This window comes from Trichosurus vulpecula, chromosome 9, assembly GCF_011100635.1.
Source record: "Trichosurus vulpecula isolate mTriVul1 chromosome 9, mTriVul1.pri, whole genome shotgun sequence".
NCBI lineage: Eukaryota > Metazoa > Chordata > Mammalia > Diprotodontia > Phalangeridae > Trichosurus > Trichosurus vulpecula.
Window position 1 is genome coordinate 119,510,257 of NC_050581.1, and position 27,463 is coordinate 119,537,719.

At 38.3% G+C, this 27,463-nt stretch overlaps 1 protein-coding gene across 4 annotated transcripts in view; it reads left to right on the forward strand.

Moving 5' to 3' along the window:
- RBM6 (RNA binding motif protein 6) overlaps window positions 1-27,463 on the forward strand; it is a 102,144-nt gene that overhangs the window by 43,622 nt on the left and 31,059 nt on the right. For all 4 annotated transcript variants that reach the window (XM_036737715.1, XM_036737717.1, XM_036737714.1 and 1 more), the window contains exon 6: window positions 323-396. In XM_036737715.1, coding sequence (XP_036593610.1) covers window positions 323-396 — 74 coding nt within the window. The remainder of the gene's footprint in view (window positions 1-322; window positions 397-27,463) is intronic.

Sequence of the window (27,463 nt, forward strand, 5' to 3'; positions counted from 1 at the left end):
TGTTTCCTGTCTGAACTGATCTTTGTGGGATTACCCATTCTAAGGCACTCTGAGCAGGTTGTTATTCTTAAGGGGAGGGCAAAGGAACTTTATATTTAATAGATAGCAAAGCCAATCTGGCTTGAAATTTGAATTGAGAAACATCCAGATTTTTCCTCAATGCCGTTTACTGTTGTGGGATTAGAATCTTTATTGGGGAGGAGTGGAAAGGACACTAGGAGGGTTAATGACTGAAGGGGTCAGAAAATGGGGAATTTGTGAGTCTTTTGTCTTTTGCAAGGCACTAACATGACTCCCGTCTGTATTTAAATGCTGTCCCCAGGTTACGACTATGGCTATGTCTGCGTGGAGTTTTCACTCTTGGAAGAGGCCATCGGATGCATGGAAGCCAACCAGGTTGCTTTATACTTCGGTCGAATGCTGCTGGAAGGATTTTTTTTTTGTGGGGAGGGAGGGAAATCCAAATAATTTTGTTTCGGAAAGGTGCAAAAGAAGATCTGTGTCCTTGGAGTAAACTACGTGGCAGCTAAAATGCTGCCATTAGAAGAAATTGGAGAGGTTGGGAAGGCTTTTCTCTAAGAGCTAATGGGTACTGAGTTGTGCCTTCTTTAAACTAGTGCCCAGTAGCAATGTGATTAGATTCCAAGGATAGTGACTGGAAAAAAAATTATTTGTTTAGAGCAAGAGATACCCTTTGGGGTATACACCTACAATGGGGTCCTGTTGAAAAAAACTTTTAGTGGGAAGTAATCCTTGATTGTTCTGTGATCTGTCCATGTGCAAGGATTTGAGGTAAATACACACACACTTGGATCTATAGCAAAGGCCACTACTATGTAGCTCTAATTGCATGCAGATCCTGCATGTGTGCACCCCTTTCCATTTCATCTGGGGATGGGGGGGAGTGGATTTTTTGTGTCCATGTCTCTTGCATTCATTATTGTTCTCTGCCAATTGGAGTTGCATATAAGAGGGCTTCACTGCCTACTGCCTGACCTGGTGAATCTGAATCTGTACTTACCTTTTTTTGTGCTTGAACTGTCTTATTTGGAAGACCCTGGTTTGCCACTTAGAAACACACTAAGCATTTCATTGAAACTATATTTTGGACCTCTGTATTGGAGGGGTAGTATCCAGTGGAACTGATGGGAATTTTGTTCCCAATGTTTTTGTCCTCACTGTTTTTATCTTGAGAAAATAAGTTTACTTTTTCTGCTTCCATTCTCCTGTTTGTAAGATGGAAAAAATAATTCAACTTAGTTGTCTTTAGTTAGATTAAAAATACCTCTGACACATAACAGTTTCATAGCAATTATGTATACGGTGCTAATGAGCAAAGTAGTAGCCCGAAAGAGAACTTCTTTGGGTTCTTAAAATATATAGGAAAAATTAGTAAAATTTGTTTAAATTCTACCTAGTAACCTACATGCTTGTGATGTTCAGGAGTGATTCAGATTCTTTCAGTTCCCAAGCCTTTCAAGTTACTGTAGTTTGTTAAGTTTTTCTTTTCCCCTCTGTGACACCATTGCATTCACCTAGCAGGAAGTGAGCCTTAGATACTGTTTGAGAAAATCCTTTTCAGTACTTAAGTAGAAAGGAGTGGTGTAAATAAAAACACAGTAGTTGTTAATAATGGTGATAACCACTAGGGCTACAGCTCTATATCTCATCTACTCTGTAGGTTTTCACCGTTTAGACAGCTCTGATGGGAAACTTCTTTCCTTGTTGCTATTCAGAATCTTCCACTTATTGGTCCTAGTTGTGTCTTCTAGGGCTATGCAGAGCAAATGTAATTATAATTTCATATGATACATATCTGTGTTTTAGTTCTGGCTGTTGCCCCCCTCCCTGAGGCAACTCTGTTAGAGTTCGTAATGGGCAAAGCAGTTGGTTCCAACTTTTGTTTTTTTGTATATTGTTACAAGGAGAGTTAAAAGTCTAAAGTATTTGACTCTTTATGACCTGCTCTCAGAAAAGAGCAGATCAGTTTTTAGAATTTTTTTTTCTCAGTCATAGGAATTATTCCAATTAGTAATTCAGTGGTCTTTATGAAAAGTCCATTTGCTGGACTCTGTACAAACTATAATTGTTAAAAAAAACCAAACAACTTTTGAGTACTTTTAGGCTCCCAGAGTGCTTTTCTCATATCAGCCCAATGAGGTAGGCAGGTCAGCCTTTATACCTGTTTTATTGATGAAGACAAGCTCAGAGAAGTTCAGTGACTTGCCTGCTATCATATACCTAGTAATTGTTGGAGCTAAGTTTTTTAACTCGAGCCTCCTGGTTCCAAATCTGGCCGGTTCTGGTTTTTTTGTTACTAGTGTTGCCTCTCAAGATAAATAAGTAAAATAAATATAGTGGCTACCTTCTGAGAATTTATAATCTATAATAGACAGAGCCAATTCAAATTATGTGTGATTCATGAGCCCTGGAGGACTTTTTTTCAGATACATGTATGATTCTGTTTCAATGCTTGGAACAATAGTAGGTATAACTTTCATTGGACTTTTTCCTTAATCAGAACTTATAGTTAAGGAGTTATTACTGATATCAGTGCTGTGCTTTCTCATTCTTATTTGCATTGGACCAGTGGCCAACACATTGTTGTTCCAAGCCTAAAGAATTTTCTCCTTATTTAATGATTCTCTTTTCCAATATTTGAAAATGGTTATTATGTCCTTTATTTACATAACTTAGCTGTTATGTCTTAAGTGCTTTTCTTCTTAGCACTTATGCTAATATTGCCCTGTGAATGAGTCCTTCTTTCCTTATGTTTCACACATTGTGAAAAATAATTTCTCCTAAAATGAAAAACCTAATTATGGCACCAAAATCTTTCATTTGAGGTAGAGCTCAGTAGGGGGAAGAAATTAACCCTTTAAAAGGGGTTAAGCTGTTCCTGTCATGCTTATGAAATAGCTCATTCTTACTCCTGGAATGAATCCAAATTGGCATCCTTTAAAAAAATAGTGTTGGAGATAACCATTGTACATCATTATATGGAAATGCCATAGAGAAACTTAAGAATTAGTGGAGAAGGCATGTGAGTGTTGGGTAAAGGACAATGGACTTGGAGTTGGGGGAACCTTGGTTAGAATCTCAGCTCTGCTCTAAATTAGCTGTGCAACTTTAGGCAAGTCCCTTAGCCTTTCAGGGTTTCACGTTTTCCTCTCTGAAAAATGAAGGGACTAGGTGATCTTTAAAGTTCCGTCCAACTCTGAAGCCTATTGCCAAGGCTGGGAGCAAGTAGAGATGGAGAGGAATGTTGTTGAGGAAACTTACCTGACCACTGCTCCAACATCTGAGCTCTCAGAATAAAGCATGATAGATTTCCTTTGCTTACTAAGCTGAGACCCTCTGTTTTTTTTTTTTTAACACAGATAAACATTTACAGCTCCTTTATTCTCCTCTTGCCTCCATTTACTTCTCTAGATGAAATCTACCCTCATATTAGTACTGATGGCCAGATTCAGAATCACCAGGATCTGCTGTATGCCTCTGAACATAGAGCATGTGTGTGTGTATGTGTTTGAGTTTGAGGAGGTATAATTTCAATGCATACAGTTAAGAAAGTTTCAATTTTGTTTTGTACTTAACTGATGGGCAAGAAGTTTTCTTTCATACTCCATCTACCAGTCTTCATAGTTGTAGCAGACAGAAGCAAATGCTTTTCGTTAGGCATTGTCAAGTGTCATGGGTTGTGGATATGCTGAGAGTGATGCTGCTGTTCCACACAGGGCTCACCTCAGGGTTGCCTGAGTATCTTTCTCAGCAACTGCATTTATTCTTCAGAAAGCAGAACTGGTGGCAGCGTTCCTCATTTTGAAGATACTGGAAGTGCAGACTTGCTAGAGAAACATTAGCCAGAAAGGTTTTTCTGGCTGTGATTCCATGTTGGGGGCTTTCAGGTTTTCATACCTGCTCATTATAGGAGGAGCCCCTCTTGGGACAGTCATGGAGCTCTCCTCCCCGACCCTTGGGGGCCACAGTTTTGGATACTTCCTTGTCTGAGTGGTAGCAGTGACTAATACCCTTTGTTTGCCTTTCTTGACTGTGTTATATGGAATTAAGGCTGAAGATGGTATGTTTTGAACTCTATTTTATTAAACTTGTACTTCGAGTGGAGAAGGAAGCAAGAAACATGATGATAGAATTTTGATCTGTTTTTAGTATTATAACCTTCCACTGAACTTGATTAATAAAATGCCTCATAATCTATTGCTTTTTGAAATGCATGGATGAGGCAAAGAGGAATTGTTTTGGATTAACTTCATTATTTAGTTTGTAGGTTCAGTGTAGGCCCTCAAATTACCATTGACCATTATTCTGGTTTGGCTCAATGGATATTACAAATGACCTGCTAAAAGATAACTCTAGGAAAGAAATCCACATCTGAAAGAGATATTTGGCATTAGCTGGTTCAGGGGAGTTGGAGTTCTTTAGCCAAGGGTAACTTGACTAGATGACAGAATCATCTGGTCTTTAGTAGCATCTGTTGACTGCAGAGAGAAACACAACATACCAGATAAGAACTAACTTTGTCATTGTTTTTTCCAGTGTGGGAAAATGTGGCTGCAGAGTTTAGTGAGTTTTTTGAAGTAGGTTTTTTGTAGCAAACAAAGTTGAGAGAAATAGGTTTTTGAAGATGCCAAAGTATGTTAGCATGTTTGTGAAAATCTTAGAATCCTGCGACTGTTTGGCAGAAACCCGAGCAAGGTATGTGTTTGTTGTTCCAGTCAGAGCATTAGGTCAACTTATGTGAATAGAGCTGGGAAACTACTGCATTTCCCAAGCCCAAGGTGGGAGGAACCTGTTGGGATAGAAGGTTCACTGGGAGCGCCTAATGAGGTTGGTGGAAATTAGTTGATACTTAGTCTTCAAGCTAAGAGCACTTAAAAGGACCACATCAATACCTATAGTCAGGGTGACAGAGTCGGATTTGCAAATATCATATGAGGTTTTAGTATTGCCTAAATTACTCTTGCGTAAGATTTGTGATGAGGAAGCCCTACAATCTCAGCTACATAGCACAAGAATCACTTTTCCAATAAAAAAGGAAGGCATATTGTACTTTCTGAAGTTGGTACAGATCTCTATTCTACCCCACACAGGTTTTCTATTTGCTTTCCTTTGCCATTTCAGTGGTAGGTCTTGGAAGGTAAAAGAAATGGGCAGAAAAGAGGAGTATTGAAAACTCAATACCCTAGGAAAGTGAGGTGTCCAGGAGAAGTAAAAGTATTTCTTTGAATGCAACATCCATCTAGAGGACCAAGTTTTCTGCCAGCAGATGAGCCTGCTGGTTCCTTGAATGTGGAATTCAGCAGCTTTGAACTGGAGTTGGTTCAGCATATCTTTGAATCTTATGGGAATGTGGCTGTGATATTTGTTAGCAGGAGAACTTGTACCACTGGAAAAGCAGCTGGTGGTGGTTGAACTTCGAAGAAAAGTGCCAAGGAGAACTTTCTACTATATCCAGTTTGGCCTTTTAGCTCAGTGAGAAATAAAAAAGTTCTGATTATGCAAGACTTGAATTATCAGGGGAATGTTTCGAGATAAACCTGTTTTCATTTTCCCCATTCTTGAAATCTAGATTTGTTTTTTTTAATTCTGCTGTGCCCCCTTATAATTGTTGTATCTTATCACACATGGACACATTTTCGTATGGAATGGTGATGATGATGATGGTAATTAGCACTCATATAACACTTTTTTTTGCAAAGTGCTTTCCATGTCTAAATCGATCCTTATAACAACCCTGTGAGGTAGATGCTATTATTATCCCCATTTTATTGATGAAGAAAGTGAGGCTTAGGTTAAGTAACTTGCCCAGGGTCATATAGATAGTAAGTATCTGAGGTACAACTTGAACTCAGGTCATCCTGACTCCCAAGTCCAGCATTCTATGCTCTGGACCACTGAGCTGCCTTAATGAAGAAATTTGGTTCTTAATTTGCAACTAATTGAAATCATATCTTTTAACCCAATTCATGTATTTTTCATAGGTCCTGTGGCAAGGTAGTGTAGCTAGACCCTTCTTTTAGCTCCCCTTTCTTTTTTGACTGGGTCAACTGTGTTGCATATTACATTGCTAGTTATAAGATTATGGTCCCAAGGAGCCCTGTGTCCTGCCTCATCCCATGAGTTTTTATGAGGGATTTTAATGCAGATGGAAATTTTAGTTGACGCTACAGATAGGGCAGGTAGATTCTTTTTCTAACTAGTTCATTTACTCTCTCTCTTCCCTAATCCTGCATTTCACTACACTGTTGTCAAGTTCCCTTTACCAACACTTGGAGAAGTAACGTATTAATCTGGCCTTAGGCACTCGCCCAGCTGTGTGACTGGGCAAGTCACCTAACTTCACTGAGCCTCAGTTTCCTCATCCGTAAAATGTTTTGAAGATCAAATGAGATTGTAATTGTAAAGTGCTTTGCGATTCTTAAAGCACTACATAAATACTAAGCTTCTGTAACTTATAACACTAGATTCTGAGTTCCTTTGTCATGACAACTCTTTTCTTTGTCTTTTTGCTCATCAATTCAGTTCAACAGGTATTTATTAAGAACCAACTGTATGTAGACCTTTGTGCTGGGAAAAATATTCAGTCTACATGTTGGGATTCATAGTGATTTAGTAAAGAACAAGATGCTTGGGGCCCTAGTTCTGGCCCTTATCTTTTTATAATTAAGTTATATCTTAGGATTGCCCAACTCCCCAAAGTTTGTGCTCAAAAAAACCTCTGCTCGGAAGTAGGGCTCCCAACACTGTCTAGAGGATCAGCTCTGCAGAGATCTGGGGAAGCTGGATGGGAAAGGAGCCAAATCAGTTTGAGAAGGATCTTATCCTTTCCTGCTATGGTGTTTGCAAGGTGCTGTATAATATCTGGGGCCTTTCTCTCTTTTGGTTTGCCTTGGAAGCTGCAGCCATTATTGTGTAATGTTGGCCATTACCGCTGTCTTTCTAGAGCTGGACAGTTCCTCAGCAGCCATCTAGTCCATGCCTGTTTATTGAAATGTGGAGGGGGCAGCTAGATGGCGCAGTGAGTAGAGCACCAGCCCTGGAGTCAGGAGGACCTGAGTCCGGCCTCAGTCACTTGACACATGTACTAGCTGTGTGACCTTGGGCAAGTCACTTAACCCCAATTGCCCTGCCTTCCACCCTCAAAAAAAAAAAAAGAAAGAAATGTGGAAGGTGACATCCAGAGGACCTAAATTACTTTACTGGGGTCAGACAGGCAGAAAATGCAAGGTTTTAAACTAGCTTTCTTGACTCCAAGTCAAGTGTTCTTTTCACTAGCCCACACTCTCATCTTATGTAAAAGAGGCTATCCTTTAGAATCACTTCAGGGTAAAATTCCTTTCTTCTGAAAGGTATTAATGATGCAGTAATCATTTGATCTTCGGGGTTATTTGCTTCCAACTCCACGTGGATTTGAACTTCTCCAAAATGAGGCAGCATTAATATTGCATATATATATAAAAGTACACACGCACGCACGCATGCATGCATGTGTGCGGTGGGGGTGGGGGATTCATGTCATTTTTCTGCCAAGCAAAATTTCAGGTTGTGGAATAAAAATGTTTTATTTCTTAAGGTAATAGGGAGCTGGTGTAAAAGTAGGTGTGGAAAATAGGTCTGTCAGTGCATTTGGAACCTGGAGATCAACTAAAGCAGCATTTTTAATTTTGAAATTTCTCAACTGTCTGTCTGATGGTAGATGCTGACTGCCAGTAGAGTTCTCAAGTTAAGGAACTAAGACATATTAGAAGTTAAGCATCTAGCTCAAGGTTATTGATAACATAGTTAGAAATCAGGACCTTTTGGCCACATGATTTTAAAAACTTGAACTTCATCTGTCTTCTCCATTTACTTTGGAATAAGTGAAACAGTTGTCCTTACAGAGTAACTGAGGAAATGTCCCTGTGAAGAATTGTTGTGCCCTAGTGCTTTCATCTTGCCAATTTCCTGAGACCTAAAGACAAGGCTACTTGAAGGTAAACTTTTTTTTTTTTTTTAGGGAATGCAGTAGTTTTCAGAGGCCAAGATTTCTACTTCCGAGTTTTGAGCCTTTTATAATGTCACAGTTGAATTAGGTTTCCAATTGTCTCTGTTAACTAAACTGTGAGAAGTTCCTGGAATATGGGATTAAAGTTATTTGGTCAGCAGATTTTGTTTACTTTTGAGTTCCTTAATTTCCTCCTATAGTTGTTGTGTGATTTGTAGAAAAGGGGAATGTCTTTACTTCTTTTTTTTCTCCTGGATTACATTTAGTAAGATGTTGTTAAATCCTTCAGGATTCTGATTTATACCTTGTCAGGAACTTTTCACTGTAAACTTAACCTTGGAGGATAAAAAGAAAAGGCTAGGAATGTGAAAAGTCATGTTGGAGGTGATACTTAAAATAAGAACACCATTGAAAAAAGTTAGCTGTTTCTCTTTATTCAGTCTCCAATGAAGTCTGGTCATTTAGACCACTTCACTTTCCAGAAGGAAGTTTTAAGGATGGTATTTAGTCTACATGCAGATGGAGCATTTTGAAGCATTTGAAGTCTTAAGTAAAGTCTCTTGCAGAGAAAAAGTGCTTGATGCCAAGATACTTTATGCTGGCTAAAAGTAGAGAAACTAAAGTTAAAAAAATTCTAAAACTTCTTATTCCACTGAAGTGGACTTCTTTGTGTCATCATGGTTTGTTTCAGCTTTCATTCAAGGAAATATATTACTGTAAGTACCAAAGGGATCTCATTTTAACACTTTATAACATAGGTCTGTGACACTAATCACCAAACCAGCTCAAGTAAGGATCCATTGTATTTATACCAGAGGCAGCTAGGTGGCGCAGTGGATAGAACACTGGACCTGGAATTAGCAATACCTGAATTCATATTTAGCTTCAGACAGTCATTGGGTGTGTGATCCTGGGCAAGTCACTTAACCTCTATTTGCCTCAATTTCCTCATCTGTAAGATGGAGATAATAATAGCACCTCTGTCACAGGATTGTTATTGAGGATCAAATGAGATAATATTTGTAAAGCACTTTGTGGATGTTAAAGTGTTATAGAATACTGTAATCATCACCATATTCTATAAACTTTGGTATCTGTGGGAACAGTCGGTGGGGTAAAATTCAGTTCAACAACAAATATTTTTAAGTGCTTACTGTGTGTGGAAGACACGGTCCCGGCTTTCACGATGTCTAATATAACACATAAACAGATGACTTTGTCCGTGCTTTGAAGGATCCAGGAACTCACCATTGTGGGTGCTGTCTTCAGCAGTATAGATTGCAGAGCCATTATTGGCACTTTTGTTGCTTACGGCAACTAGCCCTAAATGTGACTTTTAATCAGCCGTGAGAGAAGAGACCCCAGGACACTGAAGTCACTGCTGGTAAGGTTGTCAAGGGAGGAACTTACCTGGTGCGCAGGCGGAAGAAGGAGAGTACCCATTCTCGAGTCACATCTTCATGTAGCTAATTATTTTTCCTAACTAGTTTCTGTGCTGCAGAGGAATTGAAAGTACTATCAAAATGTAAATGTGTGACAAATTCTAAAACTGTGGAAGCTTCAAAAACTATCCTTTTTCTTTTGTATTCTCTAAATTTTGGTTTCCTGGAGCAAAACTCCATGATTCTGGTAGAACACAGCCTATCCATATCTTCTCCTGTGCAATTCTTCTGTACATTTTTTACAAAATTCTGTTTAGCATCCTGGAGTCCTTCATCTAGCTTTTTTCATATTTTATAGATACTGGTGCTTCATAGAGGTTGTCCATTTGTTATCTCTTCACCTTGACACACGACCATTCTCCTTTTCACAGTAGCTACGCTGAGCTCTTTGAGGCAATCCGTGCCTGGGCCAGCATTCGCAGTACATCCATGCGTGTTTCTGACGCCATTTGGGTCACTTTGAAGATTGTGCTTTATGGTCTGTAACTATGTAGCATTGCTGTTAGTGAGCATAAGCATTAAGGAGGGTAGGTTTGGGTGAAGAGATTGTCAGATGTAAATGATAGACTAAATATTGCAAGAGAGGCGTGAGCAAATTGTGTGAAGTCTGAGAGTGGGAGGGCCGTGCTGACCTGGGTAGGGCAGGGGGAGGCTTCCTGGAGGAGCTGACATTTGGGTTCATATTTCACTTGGACTAAAAATAACAACAACAACAATAATAATAATAATAATAATAATACCTAGCACTTCTATAGGCCCATTGCAGGTGTTAACTCATTTGGGCCTCAGAGCAACCCTATGAGAGGTAGGTGCTATTATTGGAAACTTGAGGCAGACAGGTTAAGTGACTTGCCCAGGGTCATGACGCTAGTAAGCACCTGAGGCAGGATTTGAACTCAGGTCTTCCTAACTGCCAAGTCTAGCGTTCTGTGCTCTGCACCATTGAGTTGCCTCGATGAATAGAAATGCAGCAAGAAAGAAACTCACTAAGAGTGGGTAAGAGCGTTCCACACACAGGTAATATTGAATGAAGGCACAGAGGCGGGATGATACATTGTATGGATGGGGGATGAAGAGTAGTCTTGTTTGGGTGGTGTATAGAATATGGAGAGGGTAATAGTGAGGGTGGAGAGGGGGGTGTCAGATTGTAGAGGGTCTTAAATATCAGGCAGGCAAGTTTTGAATTTTATGCAGTGGACAGTAGGGAACCATGGAAAGATTGAGTAGACAAATAATGTGATTATCTGGTGGCATCAATATGAAAAGACTATTTCAAAGGAGGAGAGAATAGAATTTAGACATCCATTAAGAGACTGTTATAATAGTCGAGGTTGGTGTTAGGAAGGGCCCATATTTGGTTAATTATTGTCCTTGGTATTTGAAGAGGACCAAAATGCCATACTAGGGGTGTGGTGATGCGCATAGAGCAGGAGTAAATGAATGTAACAAATGTCATATAGGATTTGGTAACCAACTGGATCTGGTAGGTAAGGGAGAGGGAAGAGTCAAAGATTATACCAAGGTTTTAAACATGGAGACTGAGTGAATGGTTGTGTAATTTATAGAAATAGTGAAATCAGGAGAAGAGCAGGTTTTGGAGAAAGTTGAACTTCTTTTTAGACATATTTATGTGTACTAGTAATTATTGGGACCTTATTTCATTCAATAGACATGTTTTCATTTAATCCGTAGCATTGTTTTTCAGTACTGCTGGGCAGAAATAACAGGTTTTACTCTGAAGGAACTTATAGTCTAGCCATCTTTAAAGTGTGATTTAAGAAGAAAAAAAAACTTAAATGATCTAAGTTCAAAACTAGCCCATGAGTTGCCCTTAGTAAATCTGCGTTGTCACTTCTGAAAATATATATTGGGTGAGAAGTTACAAATAACACTTCACTTCTCAGGAATCTATTCTTATCCTGACCTAAATAAACCTAGGGTAGATCTAATTTCCAAATGAAGGAAGCTCTACCTACTTATCCTCTTCCAGAGACTTGAAAAAAAAAAGGATGTTTTTCAATAAAGCTTGAAAATGGAATGAAGGCCTTTGGTGTTACTCAAATGATTTTAAGTTATCCCCATATCTGGTTCTGATTTGATTTGTTTTGTTGGACATAAGACTTTAAAACTTACACCATAGTTAGGAATCTGTGAATGATTCCGATGTTTGACACATGGTGTCTTGATTTTGATATGGTATTTTACTCTTAGAAATCTGGAGCTAAATATATCCCCAGTTGCAGGAAGCTTTATTCCTCCTTTAATACTATCTAAAATTGGGATTTTAACAGATTAAATGAATAATTGTGAGGCAAAATTTGGGCAGATATTCTTAGAAAAACCCAGATTCTTATGAAAGACAGTGTGGCATAATAGAGCGCTGAACATAAAATCAGGAGAGACTTTTGGCTTGACTCTTCTGTATCTTGATATTTCCTTGGGCCTCTTGGAACTTACAGATTCAAGGTTCACACCTATATAAAATAATTAGAGAATAGTTAAGTGCTTATCTGAGTAGTAATAATTAAAGCATGGCAGTAGTTTAGAGAAGGAAGAAGTCAGTGGGTCCTGGAGTTGCAGTTTGGAGGAAGCTTTGGAGGAGATGGGATCTGAAGAATTTTTATAAGGTGAAAGGGAGGAAGGCATTTCTGGCTGGGGTAACAGCACGAGTAGAGGCGTAGAGGTGGGAATAAGTTTGGTTTTTATTTGATGGAGGTACAAGACATAAGATTAACTAGGTCAGGTGGAGGCATTTCCAGAATCTGATAGTTTTAGAAAAAGAGAGCTCTATTTTAAATTGGCCAAGATGTATTAGAGGGAAGACAGAACATAAGCTCCATAAAATTTTCTCAGAAGAATGAGATAGCAAGCAGTTGTATTGCATCAGTGACTTTACAATAAAAACGTGAAAGGATTGATTGTTGCTATAGAATTTGTCTCAAATGTGACTCAAGCTAATTTGGAGCAGGTATTTTTCCTGGACCAATGCTCATAGATTGGTTTTATGGCTCTAGCTTTTGCTAGCAGTGAAAATATGCTCCATGCCAAGACTGAACAATTAAAGATTCATTTATTGTTCTTGGTTAGGCCATGACAATGTAAGAAGTTAAGTATCTAAGTCTAAATCTAATCTAAATTTATAGATTTAGTGCTCTGTTGGTTGAACTACCAAGGAATTACTTTGTGTAACTAAACAAAATAAAAAGAAAATAATTTAGAGGAATAAATGGTCTAGAATTTCAAGGGAAGTAATGGGAAAAAATTAGAAATGAAGAGGGAGACCTAGCAATACTAGATCTTAAATTACATTGTAAAATAGCAATAATCGAAACTACTTTGTACTGGTTAAAATACAAAAAGTAGGTAAGTTGATTGGACTAAATAAGCAAGATGCAGAGACAATCAAAATACAGTAGCCTAGCTCTTTATCAACAGCAGGATGCAAATAATAGGAAATTACTTTCTATTTGACAGGAACTACTGGGAAAACAGAAATGGGGCTTATAGTAGTGAATTAACACCATGTACCACAATAAGCTCCTGTAAACCCAAGTATAAAAATCACATAATTTCAAAAATTAGAAGAGAAGGAAAAGCTATACTTAATTGTTACCTGATTACACATAAAATAGACAAATTAATGATAAAATTAAAAAGCTTTTGCACAGACAAAATCAGTATGTCTAGCATGAAATATATTATCAATGGCAAAAGCCATTGGCAAAAGCAAATATCTCTAATAAAGGTCCTGTATCTAAGAATATAGGGTATTGATAGAATCTTGTAGGTTCAAGAGATATACCCCAATAGAAGCAGTCAAAAGATACAAACGGGTATTTTCAGAAGGACAGAAGCAAACACTTATTTCAGAGATTGCTCTAAATCACTAATAATAAGAAAATGTAAATTAAAACTTTGAGATTTCATCTTACCGCCATCAGTTTGGCAAATATGACAAAAGACTTAAAATGAAATGACTGTGGGAAGACAGGCATAAGGCACTATTGGTGGAACTGTAACTTGTTTCAGTCATTCTGGAAACAGTTTGGTGTCATACTAGAAAAGTCACTGAACTGTACGTATCCGTTGGCCCAGAAATGCTACTGCTACGCATATAACCCAGGAATGTCAGAAGCAAGGAAAAGTTCCATATATAAAAATATTTACAGCAGCACTTGGGTAACAGAATAATGTCTGTTGAGTGGGCAGTGGCCAAACAAATGTTGGTATATGAATGTAATGGAATATTGTTGTGCCATCAAAAGGAATATGAAGAATTTAGAAAATCTTGGCAATATTTATGAATTGATACAAAGTGAAAAAGCAGAACCAGAACTATTTACACAATATTGACAAAACCATAAAGGCAAATAGCCTTGAACGATATCTCTCAGAGCTCTGGTGGTACCAATCAGAAGTTTTTCATAAAAGGAATGCTCTATATCACTAAAATTAACATAAATGCAATTTAAAGCAACTTTGAGGTTTCACTTCACATCCATCAAATATTATGTGGAAGCACTGAATGCTGGAGGAAGATATCTACACTGATTCAGTTTCTTTAGAGCTGTGAATTGGTCCAGACATTCTGAAACACACTTTGGAATTGTGTGATAAAAGTTACAAAACTTCATAATCTCTGACCCAGTGATTCCAATCCTATGCATATTCCTAAATATGCATAAAGAAGAAGGGTTCCAGATATTTCTTTTCTTTAAATATTTGGAAAATATATGCATATTGTTTTTGCTTCTAACAAGCCTACAACTATATGACCGAACAGAAGTAAAATAAAGCAAAATCACTAGCAAATACCCTTATTCTTTCCCTCCTCCCTCCCCTACCAAACCATAAACATTTAAACAAGACAACCCCAAAAAGTGATTAGAATGATTGTGCAGTCACTTTTGCATTTTTCACAAAACTTTAAGTCTGGAATCTGGTGTGACGAGAACTTTATACCTGTTGTATTTGTAAAGTTGCTGCTGACTGTACCTTGACCAGCTTGGTGGTGAGTATAAAAAGCCATGGAGAAGGCATTGCAGTTTTTTCTTTTTATCTTAACTCTGTGCAAATATGCTAGACCTCCTTGGTAGGAGTTCTTAAAATAGAGTCTGGGAACTCTTTTTGAAATAACTGATAAATATTTCAGCATAATTGATTTCTATGTATTTTATTTTACGCATTTAAAACATTATTCTGAGAAGGAAGCCATAGGTTTCACTGGATTGCCAAAGGAGTCCATGATGCCAAAAAAAAAAAAGTAATTCCTTCCCTAGAGATGTGGAATAAACAGAGATAAGTTTTCTGTCTGATAGCCAGTCTCAGCTGGAATTCTACAGGATAGATGGCAGTAGAGCCTTGAATATTTGCCTGGGAACACATTTCCTTCAACTTACAAAAACAAAGATCTGACTGAGGCTCCCAGGCATGACATACCAAAAATTCTGGGAAATATTTCACTTGTCTCTGAGAGCCTGAGGAGTCCTGGCCCCTGGTTGGGTCCTGACTAGTCGAGTTCTTATGCTTCCAAACAATTTGCAACCTGTTTATTTGATTTTTGAGTTAACAGTGTACTATTTCTGTATATAGAAATGTATTTACTCAATGTAAATCTTGTCTGCTAATTATAGATTCCAAATTCCTGTTCAGGTCTTCACTTGCTCTACTTTCTGAAAGAATTTGCTGTATGTATGATATGCCTTGGCACTCATGGGCACAGTGGATAGAAGGCTGGGCCTGTAGTCAGGAAGACCTGAGTTCAGTTAGCTAACATTGACATAGCACGTACTGTGTGCCAGGCATTGTGCTAAGTGCTTTACGATTGTTATTTCATTTGATCCTCACCACAACCCTGGGAAGTAGTTGTCATTTTTTTTACTGTTCTTCTGTTGTTGTTTTGTTAAACTCGCCAGTCTGATGGGTATGCATTTCTCTAATTATTAGTGATTTGGAGCATTTTTTCAAATAGCTGTAGATCACTTAGATTTCTTCCCTTGAGAATTGCCTGTTTATATCCTTCAACCATTTATCATTTGGGAAATCGCTCTTATTCTTATAAATTTGAATCAGTACCTTATATATCTTGGAAATGAGATGTTTGTCAGAGAAATTTGCTGCAAAACTTTCTTCCCCCCAATTAACTGTTTCTCTTCTAATCTTAGTGTATTGAGTTTGTTTATGCAAAAGCTCTGATTTTATATAAAGATTGTACACTTTACCTAATGTGATCCTCTCTGCCCCTTTTCTTCCCTTCCTTAAGTTGTCTTGAAAATTCTTCAGCATCCTCAACCTTTTTGTCAATTCAGCATGTATTTTTTCTGCAGTTGGCCTCGCTCAGCTGTCTTTCCTTTCTTTTTCTCCTTTAGTCCCATTGCCACTTAATTACAAAATTTATTAGAGACTGGTTTTATCCCACCACAACAGGGTAGTCCCTTTATCATTGATGAAGAGAATGCTTTGTTGTAGAATGTAGGCATATTTGCTCAGTTTCTTTCTTTGGTTATCTACCTCTTTCCTCTTTGAATGCTTTTGGGATGATTTGTCATAATTGGCTCTCAGCTCAAGTGTTGTGCAAATTCTTTTTTTGTCTATTCCATCTTTTTTTAATGAAGTGATGCTGCTTATAATCTTCTGTCATCCTACTTTGTAATATGTTGGAAATTATATTCTAACCAGTGTTGCCCTTGGCTTGCCTATTTGTCAAGGAGATTGAATGTTTGCTGGGTGAGATGATTTCTAGGCTATTTTTTTAACCTTTACATTGAGGTGCTTGATTGCTATTCATCAGTTAAACTTATATAAGAAATGGTAATAGACCATGTCTATGTCTGCCTTTTCCTTGACCTTTTTTTTTTTCATTTTTTTGATGTCATTGGCTTATTTGAATAGGTCATGTATGTTGTAGTGGCAGTTCCTTTTGTGAATGGACTAGGTCACTGCTGAGGTCTCTTCCAACTCTCAGTTTTTGTAATAGGGAAAAGTATCCAGTTTGAACAATTTCACCAATTTGAAAGGAGGTGTAGGACTGGCACTCAGGAAAGATGTCTAGGCAGTTTTCTTTCCCATTGCATCCTCTCATTCTTCTTTTTCATATGTCACTTCCTTTTTCTGGCATATGCATTTTCAAGGACTATAATTACTGTGTATGCGTATTTTTTACCCCTCTGTTTTTCCAGCAAATTGCCAAAGCATCTATTTCTGGCCTTCCAGATTAGGAGCCAAATTTTTTCTTTCAGTTCCAGAAATCACTTCTGCAAACCCTAATCACCCTCTCAACGAGAAAAAAAAATTGTGCACCCTAGCACACAAATTAGTTCCAGCAGTGCTCCCTCTTTAGTTCCTCCTTCCAGTCTGATTTTACCACCTCTTCCTCTCCTTGTACTTCATGGATCACTTCCTACCCATCATCCATCAGGTTCCATTTTATACTGTGAGTGTGAATATTGGATCTCCTTGTATAGATTGTCAGCTCTTTTGAGAACACTGACTTTTTCTTATTTGTCTGTGCTGGGCTCTGGCGGGACAAATATTGTCCTGTTTATATTAAGCACTAAAGAAATGTTTGTCGAATGAGTGTTCTTTGATTTGAAGGCAAATGTAGCATCCTCGTACTTATAAGAAAAAACTGGAGATTAACCAGTCCAGTTTTGCAAATAAGGAAGATGAAGTTGGCCAGGGTCTTGACCAAGGTCTCATAGCTAGTTAGTGCTGGAGGCAGAAATAGAATGGGACTAGAAACTGTTCTTCCCACCATATTAAATCAAAAAAGAATTTCTAATCATGTCCGTGTTGTCAACAGTCCCACAAGAATGTTGTGGACAGCTTTGGAAAACTGCACAGTAACCATGAAGTTATAAGGGGAAGCAAGATTTCATTAGCAGGGTGTGATCTCTAATATAGTCTCATAGAATATCAGAGTGGGGAGGGACCTCAGAAACAACGTTGTTCATTTCCCTCATTTTATAGAAAATGAAATTCAGGCCCATAGAGATTTAGTGACTTGGTCAGGGTCATTAAAGTAGTGTTATGATTAGTAGAGCAAGAATTTGAACCCTGGCCACTTGTAAAACTTCCCACTTTATTTTGATATATCTGTATTTCTAACCACAAGGCAATTCCTAATGGAAGTGGGCCAAAGCCTATCCGATCTCTGGGTCAGAGTACTCTTCATTGATCTTTGTAGGTAAAAGCTTATGAATAGTAAATGTCTTGAAATTGTATTCATCTTTGTCTTCATACTTTTCTTAAATTTGGACTATTTTAAGGTTTCTCTCCCTTTCTTTTTTGTCTCGTCATCTGCTGAATAGTAATAGTGGATTCCTGGTGGTTCTCTGGCCATTGTTTGAAAACTGCTACTTGGAGTAATAATGGCTAACATTTAGATAGTGCTGACTGTGTCAGGCACATGCCGAGCACTTTACAATCGTTATCTCATTAGATCCTCATGAAAACCCAGTGAGGTATATGCTGTTATTATTATCCCCATTTTACAGATGAGGAAACAGGCAAACATGCCGGCTGGGAAATGTCTGAAGCCAGGTTTTGAACACAGATCTTAATGACTCCAGGCCTGTCACTCTATCCATTGCACCACCTAGCTGCCCAATAAAATACCTGCTGTTTTCATCTGGTCACTGTATTCCTTTGGTTTTACTCAGATCATTTGAACTTGTACATATACACTGCACTCTATACCTTCCTAATATTATTAAGATATGCTAATTTATGCCCACAGGGGCAGTTAGGTGGCAAAGTGAATAGAGGGCTGGGCCTGAAGTCAGGAAGACTCATCTTTCTGAATTCAAATCTGGCCTTAGACACTTCCTAGTTATGTGACCCTGGCCAAGTCACTTAACCCTGTTTGCCTCAGTTTTCTCATCTGTAAAATGAGCTGGAGAAGGAAAAGGCAAACCACTTCAGCATCTTTGCCAAGAAGACCCCAAATGAGGGTCACAAAGAGTTGGACACGACTGAAATGACTGAACAACAACAGTACTCACAAGATACACTGGTAGTAAGATACTCTTAAAAAGGATCTATAAGACCAGTTTTTATAAAGTCGTTTTCCCCCATCTGGAGTGTTATCAAAGGAAAAGCTTCCTCAAGAGATTGAGTTGAAAATACTTGGTTGGGAAGAGGTGAAAATTTCTCAACTTTTGGCATACTCAGCATTATAGAGATAGATATGCCTCTTTTTTGAGCTATTCTAGAGACTTGAGCTATTTATAATTTTTTTTTCCTGACACAAAATTCTCAAGGTAACAGGAGATTATATTTAGGATGGATTGGACTAAATGGCCGCTGAAGCTCTTTCCCACTTTTTTGTGATTTTTGGGAGTAAGCTGGATTGCATTTGGGAAATTGTGCAGCAAATTAAAAAGTCTTAAACTACTCTCTGACACAAAAGCCTGTCTCTTTTCTTTTACATGTTTTTCAAAATAATTATTTTTTTATTTGATATTTTTAGTTTTCAGCATTGATTTTCACAAATGTTTGAATTAAAATTTTCTCCCCATTTCTACCCTCCCCCTCACTCCAAGATGGCATATATTCTGATTGCCTTGTTCTCCAGTCAGCCCTCCCTTCTGTCACCCCATGCCCCCCCCCATCCCCTTTTCCCTTACTTTCTTGTAGGGCAAGATAGATTTCTGTGCCCCATTGCCTGTATATCTTATTTCCCAGTTGCATGCAAAAGCTTTTTTTTTTAACATCTGCTTTTAAAAGTTTGAGTTCCGAATTCTCTCCCCTCCTCCCTCCCCATCCACCCCCCGCAAGAAGGCAGGCAATTCAACATATGCCACATGTGTGTCATTATGCAAAACCCTTCCACAATACTTATGTTGTGAGAGACTAATTATATTTTGCTCCTTCCTATCCTATCCCCCTTTATTCAGTTTTCTCCCTTGATCCTGTCCCTTTTCAAAAATGTTTGCTTTGGATTACCTCCTCCCCCTGTCTGCCCTCACTTCTGTCATCCCCCCTTTTTTTATCTCCTTCCTCTTTCTTTCCTGTGGGGCAAGATACTCAATTGAGTGTGTATGTTATTCCCTCCTCAGGTCAAATCTGATGAGAGAAAGATTCACTCATTCCCCCTTATCTGACCACTCTTCCCTTCTACAGAACTGCTCTTTCTTGCCACTTTTATGCAAGATAATTTACCCCATTCTATCTCTCCCTTTCTCCCTCTCTCAATATATTCCCCTCATCCCTTAATTTGATTTTTTTTTTAGATATCATCCCTTCATATTCAACTCACCCTGTGCCGTCTGTCTGTCTATCTATCTATATATCTATATACACACATACACACACACGCGTATTCTCTTCAGCTACCCTAATGCTGAGGTCTCATGAATTATACACATCATCTTTACATTGTAGGAATATAAACAAAACAGTTCAACTTTAGTAAGTCCCTTATAATTTCTCTTTCTTGTTTACCTTTTCATGCTTCTTTTGATTCTTGTGTTTGAAAGTCAAATAATCTATTCAGCTCTGATCTTTTCACTGAGAAAGCTTGAAAGTCCTCTGTTTTATTGAAAGTCCATATTTTGCCTTGGAGTATGATACTCACTTTTGCTGGGTAGGTGATTCCTGGTTTTAATCCTAGCTCCATTGACCTCTGGAATATCATATTCCAAGCTCTTTGATCACTTAATGTAGAAGCTGCTAGATCTTGTGTTATCCTGATTGCGTTTCCACAATACACAAATTGTTTCTTTCTGGCTGCTTACAGTATTTTCTCCTTGATCTGGGAGCTCTGGAATTTGGCAGCAATATTCCTAGGAGTTTTCTTTTTGGGATCTTTTTCAGGAGGTGATTGGTGGATTCTTTCAGTTTCTATTTTACCCTCTGACTCTAGAATATCAGAGCAGTTCTCCTTCATAATTTCTTGAAAGATGATACCTAGGCTCTATTTTTGATCATGGCTTTCAGGTAGTCCAATAATTTTAAATTATCTCTCCTGGATCTATTTTCCAGGTCAGTGGTTTTTCCAATGAGATATTTCACATTGTCTTCCACTTTTTCATTCCTTTGGTTCTGTTTTATAATATCTCATAAAGTCACTAGCTTCCACTTGCTCCAGTCTAATTTTTAAGGTAGTATTTTCTTCAGTGGTCTTTTGGATCTCCTTTTCCATTTGGCTAATTCTGCCTTTCAGGGCAGTCTTCTCCTTATTGGCTTTATGGAGCTCCTTTGCCATTTGAGTTAGTCTGTTTTTTAAGGTGTTATTTTCTTCAGTATTTTTTGGGACTTTAGCAAGTCATTGATTTGTTTTTTGTGGTTTTCTCGCATCACTCTCATTTCTCTTCCCAGTTTTTCCTCTACTTCTCTAACTTGCTTTTCCAAATCCTTTTTGAGCTTTTCCATGGCCTGAGATCAGTTCATGTTTTTCTTGAAGGCTTTTGATGTAGGCTCTTTGACTTTTTTGACTTCTTGCTGTATGTTTTGGTCTTCTTTGTCACCAAAGAAAGATTCCAAAGTCTGAGTCTGGATCTGAGTGCGTTTTCACTGCCTGGCCATTGTTCCCAGTCAACTACTTGACTGTTGAGTTTTTCATTGGGGTATGACTGCTTGTAGAGTAGAGAGTACTTTGTCCCAAGCTTGAGGGGTTGTGCTGTTGTTTACAGAACTATTTCTACACAGCAAGCTCTGCCACACCAGTGCTTCTCCTCCCCCAAGAACTGCCAACCCTGATGGTGACTCAGATTGAAGTAGGCTCTGCATTCCCTCTCTGATCTGCTACTTAATTCCTCCCACCAGGCGGGCCTGGGGCCAGAAGCAACTGCAGCTGTAGTTCTGTCTTCAGAGCTGCACCACCTTCCCTGCCCCCCGGGGTGGTGGCCAAACCACGAACTCCTTTCACTCTGTCCCTGTAGCTTTTCGTACTAACCTTCTCTGTTGTCTTTGGTGTTTGTGGGTTGAGAAATCCGGTAACTTCCACAGCTCACTGATTCAGGGCGCTAGGGCCTGTTCCGCCTGGCTCTTGGTCTGGTTGGTCCAGGTGCAGCCCATGTTGGGCTCTGCTCCACGCGATAGACCTTGTGCAGCGACCATCCAGGCTTTCCTGGGCTGTAGCCCTGCTTCCCTCAGCTATTTTGTGGGTTCTGTAGCTCTAGAATTTGTTCAGAGCCATTTTTTATAGGCGTTTGGAGGGTCCTGGGGGAGAGCCCAAGGCAAGTCCCTGCTTTCCAGCCACCATCTTGGCTCCAAAAGCCTGTCTTTTCAACTAATATTCTTCTGTTTATGGAACATTTTAACCTACAAGGAATGGAAATTGCACATGATTCAGAGGCATGAAGAATGCTGGGCATAATAGGCTGTAGTGTGCTGCCAGTGATGTCCCATATGTACACCATGACAGCATCATCAAGGGCATGTGTGATCAAAAAAGGAGACAGGCTGCTCATGTATCAAGAACCAGAGATTATTGTTTGTTATACTCATCCCCATTAAATATTGAAAGACTTAGAGGGTGATCTCTGTGGAGGGTTTATTTGAAGGGCATGGAAAGGAATAACATAAGATGAGAAAGTGTGAATGGGTTCCTGTCTTCAATGCTGAAAGAGTGTCCACAGATCCGTGGAAGTATTGTAATAGCAAAGGACCTGAAGAAAGGGGAAATGTGATCTTGACCTAGGAACCCTGTCACCCAAGCAGGAGAGTATACATACATTCTTGTGGCACCGGCCTTTTGAAAAGATAATCTTCACTGTAGGTGACCATTTTGAAAAATGTTATTTCCTTTGATATTTTTGCTCATTAAAAGAAAGACCATTTTAAGAGTATTTCTTCCCTTCACTGTCTGGGGTGATGAGGTCGAAAGGAGAAAGAGTGTTGGCGGAGTCATTGGGAATAATGGTCTCAAACCCATAGGATAGAAAGTGACCTTGCATGTTTATCACTGAAATTCTGCTTTTATAGCATATAGTAGTATTAATACTGTAGCTTCCTCCTTTATATTGCCTCATCTGTACCTCTTGATAGGAGGGAGTTAATTGTTCCTTTTCCTGGAATTTTGCAAGGAAGAAAGTAGTGGTATGTATTGCCTTGGTGTGTTGTCGGGAGTTCTGAGTCTGGCTTAGTGGACTGAAACTATCATCAGAAAGAGATCTTTACCATGTAGGACCAAGCATATCCAAAGCATTCCAGCATTCTAAGGGAGCAGTGGTATAGAAATGTGATGCCTACCTTATGAGAATCCTTTGAGATTCTTGGGTGAGAAGTAATGAGTTAATACTTCAGTAGATCTTTATTCACTCTTCATTGTGTCTGCTTTCTCCAAGGGCATATATTTCAATACTTCCATACTTTTTGTCCTTTGTAATTCTTAATCATGTTCTCCTGTGAACTTTCCATTGAAAATGTGTCTAACACATTACAAGCCTTCTCCCGGGTTTATATTCTGTGAGTATCAGTGCAGAATACGGACTGTTCATCTGTTTGTCCCTTAATTTCACCATATAACAAACAGTATTTAAACTCATTTTTTGGTCATCATCTGCTAGACTGTTGTTGTTCAGTTGTGTCTGACTCAGTGACCCCATCACCATAGCACACCAATACTGTCCAAGAGGTTTTCTTGGCAAAGATACAAGAGTAATCTTTCTTCAGTGCATTAAGGTAAACAACAGGTTAAGTATCTTGCCCAGGGTCACACAGTTAGTAAGTGTCTGAGACTGGATTTGAACTCATATCTTCCTCATCCTGGGCTCAGTGCTTTATCCACTGTGCCCCCTACCTGCCTCCCTCCTAGACTATATTTTCTATCAGTTTCAATTCAGCAAGCATTCAGTAAGTTCCAGCTATATGCTAAGCACTATGGTATAAGTACTGATGATAAAAAAATAAGAATGAAATAGTTGGTGCCCTCAGGAAACTTATAGTGAGGAAGACAACATATATACAGATAAATACCAAATACGTATAGAGTAAATACAATATAAATTCAAGCTGTGGGGAAGGCGGAAAGAAGAGCATTAACAAGGCAGGAAAGGTTTTTATTTGTCTTCTGCCACACAAGTTTTGTTGGTAATATGTTGTAGCCAACTCATGCCTCGTAATACATTTTCCAGTGCCCTTAGGATCACCTGCAATTTTGATTCTCTAAATATTGTGGTCCTTCATGTTTCCAAGTCACATAGTGGTATTGGAAGAATATTATAAAAAGATGTGCTTTTGTCCCAAGGAGCTTCTTGGGAATTATTGAAAACAATTTGTGGTTTCTCACATGCAGTCAGGTCCTGCTCATTGTCCTTCTGCAATGGTTGCCCAACATATATGTATAGAAGAATTAAATCAGTTATTTATCCAGATGCAGTTTAGAGTTTGGGTGACATAATTTCTTCATCTCCTTGATCTTTTCCTGTGGGAAATGTTAGAATAGTCTCTCTTTTGAGTGGTTATTTAGAATCTCAGAGATTCTGCCTCATTCTGACTGTTGTACAATCAGCGTAATGTCATCAGCCAGCTGGAGCATCTAGAGGATCTTACTGTCTGTAATGAATCACTCTTTCATTTGAACCCTGGGCCAGCGAGGCAAGTATATAACTTGCCATTTTATTCATTGATCATCTGAGCGTTTTTGAATAGTCATCAAGGAGATAACTTTTATGATTTTAATATATCTTGTTGGAGGAAAGCCTTTTAAAGTATATTAATATGAAGTGGAAATAATGTCTGTTTTCAGTAGCTAGGTCTAAAGAATGCTTCTTTATTTAGTGCTTCCTTAAGTTGCACTGTGTAACCTTTGTTGTGTGCTCAGCCGGGCTGCCCTTCTAGTATCTTGTGACTTGCAAATTTGTTGTAGCTTTCTTGGCTGGTATTTTTCCATTAGCTCAAAATAACCCTTCTAAAAGAAAAATAAATAAAAAAGGAATTGCTTAGTAACATTATTCAGATACCAAGAATAAAAGGTTTTATGTTTATTTTTCCAAATTCATGTTATTGTCTTAGTTTCACAGCTGTTTAGTTCAGTAAGCATTTATTGAATGCCTACTAAGTGCCAGGTATTGTGCTAATTGCTAGAGATACAAAGAAATAGCCCTTGCTTTGAAGGAGCTTGGCCTGGTAGTAGCAGTAATGAAATAAATTTAAAGTTCTGGGCGAACCAGCGATTCCAAGAGGTGAACGTAAATGAGAATGTTCCAGAGGCAGGGGAATGAGGCCTGGAGGCAGGACTTGGAATACCATGTATGAGGAACATCAAGTCGCTAGTTTGGCTGGAATGTAGTTACATGTAAGCCAGAGTCAACCTAAAAAGAGAGATTAGAGCTGAATTTTCACGGGCTTCAAATGCCAAATACAGAAGTCCAGAGGCAATAGGGAGCCATGGAAGCCTCCTGAGCAGCAGAATAATGTTGTTAGACATGTGACTTAAGAACTATTCAGTCCAGATGCTTAGATAGGGAAATGTGATCCAGCATTTTCAGAAGAAATAGTTGAGGGGAGATCCATTGTATTCAATTTTTTGAAAACTTATTAAGTGGAGGATTCTAATCAGTAATCTATGTATATAAAGTAAATGGATCAGGATTATAGTAGGGGAGGAATTTAGGCCATTTATACTACATTGAAAACTTTGGGAAACAGATATAGTTTAGGAATTCCTTTAGTGGAAAGAAACTGGATTTGAATCCTAGCTATTTTATTGTGTGACTGTAGGTAAATGACTTAACTTCTTTGTGCCTCAGTTTCTTCATTTGTAAATTGAGGGGATTGGGCTAGATGGCTTCCATGGTCCCTTCTAGCTCTTAAACCTATTATCCTATGAGCACATGTCTGGCATACACCAAAGGTAAGGGAATTGATGAAGTGAAGTTGTGTTTTAATAAATTAAAAAATGGACTCTGGACAGGAACTAAAAATAACAAGAATTTACAAGATGAATTGTGTGTAAGAATAGGAAGCATTAAGAGGGCTTTCAATTACTACTTTTGTGAATTCTGGCAAGTCATTGGCCTCCTTTAGGGTCTAAATTTCCTTAGCTGTAAAATGAGGAGACCAAACAAGGTAATTCTAAGATCCTTTACTGTTTTAAATCCTGTCATCCTGGGTCTTGGGCTTTTGGTAAGAAAGCAAATACAAAGTTAGTCTATATCTGATTCAATTCCAATGAGTATTATATTTTGAATTTCCTTGTACCAAACATTGTTTGTCAGGGGCTTGTAGCTTCTTCTGTTTCTAGGAGATTTCTCTTGTAAAGGAGTTTTGTCAATATCCATTAGCAAGAGTAGTGTATTTCAACCTCCCATTTATCACAGTCTTCTCTCTGTGATACCTTTAGAATTCTTTGTAATTGAACAACATGGGGGTGGTCGAGGGCTTGTTTTTTGTTTTTTTTTTTTTTGAAAGATTAGATTAGAAATAGTTGGGGACAACTGAATTCTGGAATGGTTTATCCTTGATTCAGCATTGGCCTCCTAAACCTTCCAGGGATTCACTTGACTTAATTTCAATTTAGAGTGAGTTGAAAAAAATGATCATTTTCCTTTTTAAGATAAAAGGAAGGGTATTGGATTAAAATCTTGCTTCAAATTGATTATTTGATAATTGACATGCTCTCACAAAGCCAGTTATCTTCAAAACAAAACAAAAAAAATCTGTCTTGTGCTTATGGCTGGCAGATTGCTAGTATGCATTGAATACAGTGAAGGTCATTGCTGAAAACTGAGCCAGAAATTAGTCTGTGTAAATTAAGTGAGCTACCCGTTTCTCAGCATTTTTTCTTATAAAATTGCTTAATTGTGTAATCTACATAACCTAAAATATATACATACATTTTAATAACTCATGGCCAAAATGAGTTTAGGATCAGAATATATTCAGAAAACAGTGCTTCTGTTTAGACTTCTATCCTCCAGGCCTTTGATTTACATAGCTGAGGGAATTAGATGCATCCTGAGGCATGTTTCTTCAGAACCAAGCACTTTTGCACACTTTCTATTTGTGGTTATAATCAGGATAGAAGACCTCAAGTGAAGCAAACCACTAGCTCTTTAGAAATACTTTTTCTGGTTGTTTTTTTTTAATCTCCATCCTCTAGTGAAAATGCATAAAAATAATTAAAAGGTTCTGGAAAGGTTTGGTTTAATGGAATTTGGAGATATAAATTCTGTTACTCTTAAAAAAACTCAAAATTTAAAAAATATATAATTTTCAGGCTTTTATTTGGAAAAAAGAAAAGAAAAAACCCATATGAGACAGAATTAGGCAAAATAGGAACTGACTGTCCTTCCAAAAAGTAATCTGATGTCCTTCTACCTAAGTCAGCTTTAGAACTACTCTTATTCACACAATTTATACTCTAGCTAACCAGGATTATTCTCTTTCCACTGAACACCCTTTCTGTTGTCACTCCTACAAGCCTTTGCTCATACTCTCTTTGAATGCTCCTCTTTCTCTTCTTCATCTTCTTAGTTCCTGTCCATCCTTTAAAACTCACCTCAAATACCACCTCTTCTAGGATGTCTTCCCTGCTACTCCTCAGTTAGTAATGACCTTTCCTCTCCAAAATCAAGTGACAGTGTGTTTTTGAACTTTCTGTGGCATCTGGGTAATAAATGCTGTGTGTTATTGCTGTCTCTGATACTGTTTTATTCCATGATTGGATGGCAGGTTCCATGAGGGTAGAGATTGTGTGTTAGAATAACCATGATAGCTCACATGTATATCACACTTTCAGTTTTGTAGCCCTTCACAGACATGATCTCACTTGATCTGTACTTTGCTGTTGTGCTGGTAAGTGGGTTTTTTGTAAGGTGTCCAGCGCAATGTAAACATTCGGTAAGTGCCAATTTAGTTCAAAAGGTTTTCAGGAATGTAGTATGACTCTTTTGGACATTCTTTTCTTTATGAATATTGTTAAAGGAGGTTTTAGAAAGAAAGAAATTTCCAAACATCATCTTGCCAGAGAGAGCATTCTCCAGCATGATAATCAAGACAGATTAGATGCTGATGTACTTAGTTTCAGGGCCCAAAGAAGACCCTCGCATCCTTTCTTTTCTCATTGAAG